The 9,809-nt window shown below is 66.8% G+C and overlaps 2 protein-coding genes across 3 annotated transcripts in view; one reads left to right on the plus strand and one right to left on the minus strand.

Moving 5' to 3' along the window:
• The first annotated feature begins 5,783 nt into the window (after nt 1-5,783).
• NR2C2AP (nuclear receptor 2C2 associated protein) lies at nt 5,784-8,183 on the plus strand. 2 transcript variants are annotated; one of them, XM_017838174.1, is made up of 6 exons: nt 5,784-5,825; nt 6,417-6,463; nt 7,021-7,111; nt 7,216-7,321; nt 7,572-7,639; nt 7,888-8,183. In XM_017838174.1, the coding sequence occupies exons 2-6, from the start codon at nt 6,423-6,425 to the stop codon at nt 8,002-8,004; spliced, it is 423 nt and encodes a 140-aa protein (XP_017693663.1). In that variant the 5' UTR covers nt 5,784-5,825; nt 6,417-6,422; the 3' UTR covers nt 8,005-8,183. The 2 variants fall into 2 exon arrangements, with proteins under 2 accessions (XP_017693663.1, XP_017693662.1); XM_017838173.1 differs by lacking the exon at nt 5,784-5,825 and having other exon boundaries at nt 6,360-6,463.
• A 664-nt stretch (nt 8,184-8,847) lies between these two features.
• RFXANK (regulatory factor X associated ankyrin containing protein) overlaps nt 8,848-9,809 on the minus strand; it is a 5,385-nt gene continuing 4,423 nt past the window's right edge. The window contains exons 8-10 of the mRNA XM_017838164.1: nt 9,481-9,572; nt 9,270-9,350; nt 8,848-8,955 (exon numbers count right to left, since the gene is read on the minus strand). Coding sequence (XP_017693653.1) covers nt 8,897-8,955; nt 9,270-9,350; nt 9,481-9,572 — 232 coding nt within the window. The 3' untranslated portion in view covers nt 8,848-8,896. The remainder of the gene's footprint in view (nt 8,956-9,269; nt 9,351-9,480; nt 9,573-9,809) is intronic.

Raw genomic sequence — 9,809 nt, forward strand, 5'->3', positions numbered from 1 at the left:
GGAACGGGGCCAACCCCCCCGCCGGGGGGGGCAGGGGGTGGCTGGGGGGTGTCTGTAATGAGGGGGGGTCTCTAAGAGGGGAGGGGGGTGCCTGTAATGGGGGGTCTCCGAGATGGGAAGGGGGGGTCGTTGTGATGAGGGTGGGGTCCTGAGAGAAAGGGGGGCGTCCCTGGAATAGGGGTGGGGTCTCTAAGAGGGGAGAGTGTGTCCTTGTAAGGGAGTGGGGTCCCCAAGAGGGTGCGGGGGGGTCCCTAAGGTGGGGGGGATTCTCTGTAATAGGGCTGGGGTCCCAAAGATGGGAGGGGGTGTCCCTGCAATGGAAGCAGGGTCCCTGCAATGGAAGAGGGGACCCCAGAAGGATTTTGGGGTATCTCCCAAGAGGGGAGCCTCTCCCAGCCCCTCTGCACCCCAAAATCCCTCCCAAGCCATACAGGCTGCATCCAGCAGCATCTTCCAGTCCCTCTTCACCCCAAAATGCTTTTAAGCCACAGAGGTGCAACCAGCAGCATCTTCCAGCCCCTCAGCACCCCCACACGGCCCCTTCTGGGGTGTGCAGAGGGGGTGGAAGGTGCTGAGAACTCAAAAAGGCACGAAAACCTCCAAACAACCCCCCAGAAATGGGTGAGACACTCCGAAGAGCTGTGCTACCAGAAACGACCCCCAAAATGGGGGAAGAAAACCATCACTACTGGGGAAGGTTGGTTTGTTTTTTTTTAGAGGGGGGAGGAAGGGGTCACCTTCCCGCCGGTGACTGAAGAATGCCACCCTGTCTCCCACGGGCTTGGCACCAAATAATATATCCCCCCTCCTTATTTTGCCCATAGGATGGATCCGTGGAAACCCGAGAGCAAAGTTCTCATTTCCGACTCCATTGTGCCAGACTTTTCGTGGCGTTTCCTGCCTTTTGTGAGCCCCCCCTGCTCCGGCACAATCCCGGCGTTGCCGGCACACAGAGCTCCTCTGTTCCCCTCCTTTATGTGGCTGCAGCTGGCGGCCCCATGGAGGTGCCCGAGCCTGGGGGACGGGGGACAGGGGTTGATGTCCCCAGGGGGTTTGCCAAGGAGAACGGGGGAGAGGGTCCCAGGGGGTTTGCTTGAACCCTGAAGTCCCGGCTTCTTCCCTGTCCTGGTGGATCCAGGCACCCCACAGGTCTCTGATCCTGCTCTCCCGCTTCGGGAAGGGCACCCATGGGGTGGTGCACCCCCGTGCCCTTTGGGGTTGTTGGGAGGAGGGTGCTGCCCTGCTCAGGGAGGGGAGTGGTGGTGGCAGGGCTGTGGGGTGGGGCTGGCTCTGAGGTTCTCACCCTGCTCATGGAAAAGCCTGGACACCCTCTGGGGTGACGATGCTCCTGCTGCCCCTCACCCCAGCTGGGCCCTGCACCCACAGCCCAAATCCCTCCCCCCTGCTCCTCACCCTCCTAAACTTCCCCTGGGAAAGCAACAGCACCGGCAGGGTCTGACCCACGTGAGGCATCAGGGGTCAGAGGGGGCCCTCCAGGAGCCCAACTGCTTCCCAGTGGGAAGGTGGGGTCCCCCTGCACCCACATCCCAGGGACCATCCCTTGAGGACAACCCCCAAGGATGCAGCTGCTCCCACCTGACCCTGACCCGGGAAGGATCCCGGGAAAAGCGGAGCTGGAACCGCTCGGGGCCTCAAACCTGCCCAGGGGCTGGAGGCAGGGGAGGGGGAACAGAGGGACCCCGGGCACCCACCCGGGCACCTCCCAGGGGACACGGAGCCTGGCTGGGCCTGGCAGGGACAGCGTGGTGGTGGCTCTGCCTCTGGCCGGCTGTGTGGCAGAGGGAGGTGCTGGCAGGGAGTCACTGGAGCTCCGCTCTCGAGTGGAGATAAATGTCACAGCAGCCACCAGCCAGCACAGCCCCGGCACGGGGATTTCATGGACACCTCTCCCCCCGCTCCAGCAGCTGCTCCACGCCTGGGAATGCAGCCCGGGACCAGCTCCTCCGCTGGCAGCAGTTTGGAGCCCCAGCGTCCCCCGGGCTGGTCCCTCCGGCTGGGAGGGGATTTCAGGGGGTCTCATCGTTCCCCCGAGCCCAACTTGGAGCCCCAACATCCCACCGTGGCCAAACCTTCACCTGGTGGGAGACCCAGCTCTGTTGGCACGGAGGGGTGTCCCCACGTCCCCATCCCTGCCTGGGTTGGGGTCCCTTCCACACCCCCAGCCCCACATCCAGTGGCATCATCCCGGGAGCACTGAGCTGCTCCCACGAGGCACCACCTGCCATCACCAGGTCCCTGCCGTGCCCTGCCGGGGACAGGCCGGGTGGCCCCGAGGCAGTGGTGGTGGGGTGACCCCATCCCTCTGTCCCACCCCCCCAGCCCCAGCCCCGGTGTCTGTGCGGGCAGGGACCGAGCGTCTCTCTGAGCCCAAACGCCGGCTTTCTGGTGAAATCCTGCAGCAGTGTTGCCGTGACGACCCTCCCGCAGTTTCCATCCAGAGATGTTTTCCTTTGTTGTGACAGGGACGTGGGGAGCGGCCGCGGGGCCGTCGGGGTGTGGTGATGGTGGGGGGAGGCTCCCGCTGCCAGGGGCAGGGACCCCCAGAACCCGCGGGGTGACCCATCTGGGCTCCAGCACCAGAGCAGGGCTGGGGGGGGGTCCCCACAGCTCCAGCGCTGCCCTGGCTTGGCCCCAACCACCCAGGGGACAGCAGAGGGGCCGGGAGCCAGGTGACACGAGTTTGAGAGGTCTCAGCTGGGTCTTGCCCCCCCCAGGAGCCGCAATAGAGCCGAGACAGAGGGGAGACGTGGCCAAGGCGCAGTGCGGGGGCACCGCGGGGTCCTGGGGGGGTGGAGGGGTTGGTTCTGTGCTAGTAGGTGCTGAGCACCCTCGTGCCCCCGGGACAGAGCTGGTTTGGGGGGCGAGGGGGGCCCGGGAGCCTCCCGAGCTGCCCAGTCTGGCAGCCGGGGCGGCAGCGCCGTGACCGGGGTGCTGAGCAGTGCGACCGCGGCCACCCCGGGGGTGCTGAGCCCCCCGGGTGCCAGGGACCCTCCCTGCAGCCCCCCCTCAGCCAGAGCGTGTCTGTGTGCTCCCCATCCCTGGGTAGGGGGCTCACAGAGGGAGGGGGGACCCCGTCCCGCGCCCCACGGAGCCGCTTGTTATTCCGCTCAGGTCCGAGGGCGGCTAATGAAGCCCGTTCCAGGAGAGCTGCCACATTCATCAGGATTGCAGCTCATTAACGGGGCCTCTGCCACCGCAGCTGGGGCCAGCGCTCGGGGCACTGGCACGGGGACAGGCAGCGGGCGGACAGACAGACGGACAGACGGACGGGCGGACAGGCGGCTCCACGGCAGGGACAACCCGCAGCTGGGGCCTGGCCTGGCCGAGAGGCTGCTCTGGAGTTGGGCAGCCACGGAGCTGCTCAGATCTGCTCAGCCACGGAGCTGCTCCAGAGGGGACAGGGTGAATCCCGGCACCACCGTGGATCCGCTTCCACGCTGCCCCCATCCCCCTGTCCCGGCTTTTTTCGGCTTTTGGCCCGGGCCAAACCTGATGCATGGCACGAGCTGGGCATGGCAGCCCAGGGGCCGGGCCGAGGGCTGCAGAGCCACCCCCCCCCCAGGGATGCAGGGATGCCGCCCTACCCAGGCCCAACTTCCCTCCGAACCCACCAGGAGGATGCATCGATTTTATTTTCTGTTTCCATGGCAACTGCCTCCTTCCCTTCCCCCTTCCGGCAGCCGGACCCGCTCCTCGCCCTCCGGCAGCACCCACCCTGCTCCCGGGGCACGGGCTGGGACGCAGCCCCTCCTGGGCATCCCCGGGGTGGCAGTGCCACCACCTCACCCCTGTGCCCTCCGCGGTGCCAGGGGGGAATTTGGGGCCGGCGCGGGACAGGAGGGACCCCAGGACAGCCCCTCCCTGCCGGCAGCAATGATCAGCGGCAGGGCTGGCGGGACGCCGTGCTGGCTCATTAGCCAGGGCGGTAATTGTGTCCCCCCCGTGTGGGGACACCGAGCAGCATCTCCCGGTGGCAGAGCCGAGCTCGTTAATGGCACATCCCACCCTCACAGCTGCTCACACCCGTGTGCCACATCCCCGGCACGCCGGGGGTGCCAGGGATGTGGCACACGGGTGTGAGCGACACCGGCACTGCCACAGCCCGGCCACGAGCCCCTGCCTTCTCCCCTCGGGACTAAAGGTCAGCCCGCGCCTTAAAACCGGCGTTAGAATAATGTGACTGTGATTATATCCCGTATCCACCCCATTCCAGAGGCTCCCACCCATCGCCGCCGTGCCCGGCTCCTTCCCCAGCACGGAGATGCCACCACATTGTCATTCAGCATCAATTACAAACCGCATCGGGCTGTGCCAAATCCTGCCCCCCCCCCGCCCTCCCCCGGGACCTCCCGACCCCCCCGCTCGGGGAAGGGGGGTTTATCCATGAGAAAGGCCCATCCCGGAGAACAGGCAGAGCCCTGTGCCGGCAGCGCGGCCGCTGAATTCCGCCCGCGCCGCATCCCCCCGGGAATCTCCAGGGCTTTCGCGGAAGCGGAATTCAATCGGCACAAGCGATTAATTAATTAATGGTGAAGGGGCACAAGACCCGCTTCTTCTTCGGAAGCGGCTCCCGGGGCTGCTCAGCAAACCCCACACGCCGGCACCCGCCGCACAAAGGGCGCCGGCACCCGCTTCCTGCTGCCCGGAGCCCGCCGGGAGCGGGGGTCTGGATCCCTGCCGGCGCCTCCTTTGGCACCGGCCCGTCCGTCAGCTCCTGGATCAATGGCCAAGCCCCCCCGGCGGGCGGCGGAGGGCCGGGCTGGCCGGCAGCCGGGAGCCGGCGGCGATGCCAGGCCGGCACAGCCCGCGGGCACGGCCCCGGCGCGTTCCTCGACAGCCAGCGCGGGGCCCGGGCCGCGATCCCGCGGTCCTGGGGGATGATGCGCTGCCTCCCGCTTCCCCACGGGGCTGGAGGGGCCGGGGGGCGCTGGGCTGAGGGGGGAGGGAGTGCCGGGAGGTGGCACAGCCGGCCGAGCTGTCTGTCCCCCTGTCTGTCCCCCCGGCGCGCAATTAGCCCGGGGGCAAATGAGGCTCCTGCGGTTTTTGACCCAATTTCTCCGGCGACTCCCGGCGGGGGAAGGAGGGGAGGAGGGAGGAGGGAGACGGAGCCCGTCACGAGTGTGCTGGTGTGTGTCACACGTGTGAGTGAGCACGCTGGGGCACACACCTGTGTGCTCCCTGGCACATGTGTGCTGGATGACACGTGTGTGCTCCCTGGCACATGTGTGCTGGATGACATGTATGTGCTCCCTGCAGGGACACAGGGATGAGCAGGATTGCTGGGCCGAGTAAGGGTTCTGGGATCTGCAGGGATCTGCAGGGATCTGCAGGTATAGGCAGGGATGTGCAGGAATTCAGGGATGCAGGGATGTGCAGGGATGCGGGATTCAGGGATGCAGAGATATGCAGGAATTCAGGGATGCAGGGATATGCAGGGATGCAGGGATGTGCACAGTTGCAGGGATATGCAGGGATGCGGGATCCAGGCATCCCTCCCACCCCGCACTCCCTCCCTCCCTCTCGGTCTCTCCGCTGCCGGTCCCACCTACAGCGCTGCCCGGAGGGTCCCCGCGCCCCCCGCCGGGTCCCCCCTGTACCGGGGGGGATCCCCCCGATCCCGAGGACACGCAGGGCCGGGATGGGCGAGGCTTTGCCAGAGGGGGCGAACACGGGGGGGTCCCGGGGCTGCCCCGCGGGGCGCGGGGGGGTCCCCGCAGCGGGGAGGGCGGAGCGGGAGGAGGGCAGGGGGGAGGTACCGGACACCGGGAACGGGGAAGCGGCTCCGCCTCTTCCTGCGGCGGGCGGTGAGTGCGGGGATGGCCCGGCGGGAGGGGGGCGGGCGTGGGGGCGGCTCCGGGCGGGGGGACGGGGCTGCCGGGGGTCCCCATCGCTGTGCGGGTGTCCCCGATGCTGTCCCAGGGTCCCCATCGCTGTCCGAGGGTCCCCAGTACGATCCAAGGGTCTCCGTTCCTGCCGAGGTGTCCCCGGTGCTGCTTTGGCTGTCTGCAATGTAGCTCAGGGGTCCCCAGTGTTGCTCAGGGGTCCCCAGTGTTGCTCAGGGGTCCCCAATGTTACTCAGGGGTCCCCAGTACGATCCAGGTGTCCCAGTACTGCTTAGGGGTCCCCAGTGCTGCTCAGGGGTCCCCAATGCAATCCAAGGGTCTCTGTTCCTGCCCAGGGGTCCCCACCACTGCCAGAGTGTCCCCAATGGTACTTGAGGGTCCCCAATACTATCCAAGGGTCTCCATTCCTGCCCAGGAGTCCCCAACGCTGCCAGAGTGTCCCCAGTCCTGCCCAGAGGTCCCCAGTCCTGCCCAGGAGTCCCCAGTCCTACCCAGGGGTCCCCAGTCCTGCCCAGGGGTCCCATGTCCCCTCCCCTCGGGGTCTCTCCCCAGGCCGCGATGCCGCTGCAGCCCCTGGTCTGTGCTGACACAACCACGCGGTGAGTGCTGGTCCCTGCCGGGTGTCCCCTGGTCCCTGTGGGGTGTCCCCTTGTCCCTGCCGGGTGTCCCCTGGTCCCTGTGGGGTGTCCCCTCGTCCCTGCCCGCTGTCCCCCGGTCCCTGCCCGCTGTCCCCCGGTCCCTGCCGGGTGTCCCTCGGTCCCTGCTGGGTGTCCCTCGGTCCCTGCTGGGTGTCCCTTGGTCCCTGCCGGGTGTCCCCCGGTCCCTGCCGGGTGTCCCTTGGTCCCTGTGGGGTGTCCCCTTGTCCCTGCCGGGTGTCCCCCGGTCCCTGCTGGGTGTCCCCTGGTCCCTGTGGGGTGTCCCCTTGTCCCTGCCGGGTGTCCCCTGATCCCTGCCGGGTGTCCCCAGGTCCCTGCCGAGTGTCCCCTGGTCCCTGCCGGGTGTCCCCTGGTCCCTGCCGAGTGTCCCCTGATCCCTGCCGGGTGTCCCTCGGTCCCTGCCGGGTGTCCCCCGGTCCCTGCCGGGTGTCCCCCGCTGCCCCCAGGCCCCAGGAGGGTCTCATGCCCCCAGCCTGCTGTCCCCTGCCCTGTCCCTGCAGGGTGAGCTCGGTGCTGAACCGGGACGTGAAGCAGTTTGGGAAGCAGCACATGTTCGACGCCAGCGAGGAGACCTGCTGGAACTCGGACCAGGTTTGGGGGCAGGGGGACGGGGGAGCCACGGGGGTGGCACAGGAGCCCCGCTCTGCCCCCTCTGTGACATCCCTGTGACATCCCTGTGTCGTTCCTGCCCCCAGGGCACGTGCCAGTGGGTCACCCTGGACTTCCCCCGCCCCGTCAAGGTCTCGCAGCTCCAGGTCCAGTTCCAGGGGGGATTCTCCAGCCGGCTGTGCAAGCTGGAAGGTGGGGTTTGGGGGTACCTGGGGGGTCCCCCTGCCTTGCTTTACCCACACCTGGGTCCTGCAGGCGGGGAAGGGAAGGCCCAGAGGGATTTGTTGGCCGTTCCCAAAGCCCAGGAGGGGCTGAGGCCGTGGGCTGGAGCAGCTCCCGGGGTGGACAGCGAGGAGCTGGGGGGTCTCGGGGTGCTGGGAGGATTTTGGGACAGCCACCGGGGGCTCCCCAGCACCTGAACCTCCCCCCTCATCCTCCACAGGCTGCAGAGCAGGTGAAGAGCTGGTGAAGATCTCTGAGCTGTACCCCCAGGACAGCCATGCCATGCAAATATCCTTTGCCACGTGTGGCCCCTCGAGGCTGTGGAGGGGCGGGGGGATGAGGGCACAGTTGGGAACCTGGTGGGGCTTTGCCACTGCCAGAGCTGCTCAGCAGAGCTGGAGCACCCGGTCTGTGAACCCCAGGGGTGCCCACCGGGAGCAGGTCTCCCACTGCCTGTTCTATTCCTGTTTTATTCCTGTTCTATTCCTGTTTTATTCCTGTTCTACTCCTGGTTTATTCCTTCACGGGCCCTGCAGAGGTTCCAGGTGGAGGAGAAGGTGCTGGACAGGCTGAAGATCACCTTTGAGAACAGCACAGACTTCTTTGGCAGGATCGTGGTCTATCACCTGGGGGTGCTGGGGGAGAGGCTGTAGGACACTGGGGGGGCTGCCCCCACCCCTGGGGGGCTCTGAAAACCTGCCCCTGCTGCCCCCCGAGGAACCCCCATCCCCGGGGATGGCAGTGACAGAGGGACACTGCCAAGGGATCCCCGTGGGATCCCCTGGGTGGGACTCGGGTGTGCAACCAGATGAATAAAGGGTGTCCCTGCTCCCTCCTGGCTGCTCCTTGGGAAGTGGCCCCCCAGGACTGAGCCCTTGGGGGTTTGGCTTGAGCAGGAGGGAGGAGGAGTGTCCCCTCAGGAGTGTCCCCAGGGGCTGTCTGTCACCTTTGCTGGCCGCCCCTGAACTCCTTGGGGCAGCTCCTGCCCGGGATGGCAGCGTGCCAGGGCTGTGCCACATTCCCACATTCCTGGCTGCCAGGGCGATGCTTCCTGCAGGATTTTCCTCCTTCCTATGCCCTGCTTCCCTGGCTGGGTGCAGGGGAGGCTTGGCAGGTTTATGGGAGGGGATACCAGGGGTGTCGGGGCAGGGGGTTGTTGGCCCAGTTCCCCCCGTGGTTCCCCAGTAAGTGGGACTGGGAACAGGGGCTGTGACAGGCCAAGGCAATGCACAGGGCTCCACAGGGCTGCTTTAGGGTTTAATTCCGAAAATGTGATCCTGGAATACACAGAGCAGCTGAGCCTGGGATGGGGCAGAAACGCAGCTGCCCTGAGGAATGAATGTCCCTGGGTGTGAGCACCGGGACTGTGCCACCCCTGGGAGAGCTGGATCCGTGGAGGGCAGGGATTCCTGGATTCCTCCATGTGCCCCTTGCCTGCAGCATCGTGCCATGGCCTGTTTCCTGGTCCCAGAGCAGAGCTGGGGCTGCAGCCCTGTGTCACTCCAGCCCTGTGTCACTCCAGCCCCGTGTCACTCCAGCCTCGTGTCACTCCAGCCCCTTGTTCTGGAACAGCTTCAGGATGTGGTTCTCGATGACCTGTTGGACTAAGGGAGGGAGAGAGGTGGCACCTGGGGAAGCCAAGCCCGTGAGGAGCCACTGCTGCTGTGGGAAGGAGCTGGTCACCCTTGTGCTCCTGTTTCCTGATGGAAAACCCCCTTCTCCAGGGGCCTGTCCCCACCTCCCCAGTCCCAGCCCTATCCCCGGGGTTGGGAAGCGGGAGCCCGAGGATCCGATTTCCCTGGATTGATGTCTCTGCGTGGCAGGGCTGCAGGGGGAGGTCAGAGCAAGCCCCAGGCAGCGCTGGAAGCTGGGAATCACCTGGAGGTTTTCCAGGGAGGGAAGGGGAGGGGACACCTGCCTTTCTTGTGGCCCAGGGCCACGGCCAGATCCATGGGGGTGTAGCCGGAATCCGCCTCCTCCGTCAGGTCAGCACCGTGAGCTGCGGGCGGAGAGCAGGGCAGGGGGGGTGAGGGGACCCCCAAAAGCTGCCCCTGCACCCCCCCCAGGGGCGTGTCCCTCTCTTCCCGAGGCGGGGGAGCAGCAATTGCAGGCTCAGGGGTTGCCCTTACCCAGCAGGGCCTCCACACACTTGACGTGGTTCCCGCGCACGGCGTAGAGCAGGGGGGTGCCACCGTTCTGGGGACAGGGGGACAGGGACGGTCACTGCCGGGCTCCCACAGCTCCTGCTCCTCCCAGACAGGGAGGCCCCGACCTGCTGGGATCCCCCTTCCACCCCCTACCAACCTCCAGGCTGGGATCCCCCTCCTGCCCTTCTTCCCAGCTTCCCAGGCTGGGACTCGCTGGGATCCCTCTTGCACCTTCCCCCAGTTCTGGGTTGGGAACCACTGGGATCCCCCTCTCCCACCTCCAGCTGGGACCTACTGGGATTGCCCTTCTG

This window comes from Lepidothrix coronata, unplaced genomic scaffold (genome assembly GCF_001604755.1).
Source record: "Lepidothrix coronata isolate B3197 unplaced genomic scaffold, Lepidothrix_coronata-1.0 Scaffold327, whole genome shotgun sequence".
NCBI lineage: Eukaryota > Metazoa > Chordata > Aves > Passeriformes > Pipridae > Lepidothrix > Lepidothrix coronata.

Coding starts and splice junctions, on each gene's coding strand:
- NR2C2AP (XM_017838173.1), top strand. CDS start 6,387: ATGTCCCCTCCCCTCGGGGTCTCTCCCCAGGCCGCGATGCCGCTGCAG. Junction 6,464..7,020: donor TGTGCTGACACAACCACGCG/GTGAGTGCTGGT, acceptor CTGTCCCTGCAG/GGTGAGCTCGGTGCTGAACC. Junction 7,322..7,571: donor CCGGCTGTGCAAGCTGGAAG/GTGGGGTTTGGG, acceptor CATCCTCCACAG/GCTGCAGAGCAGGTGAAGAG.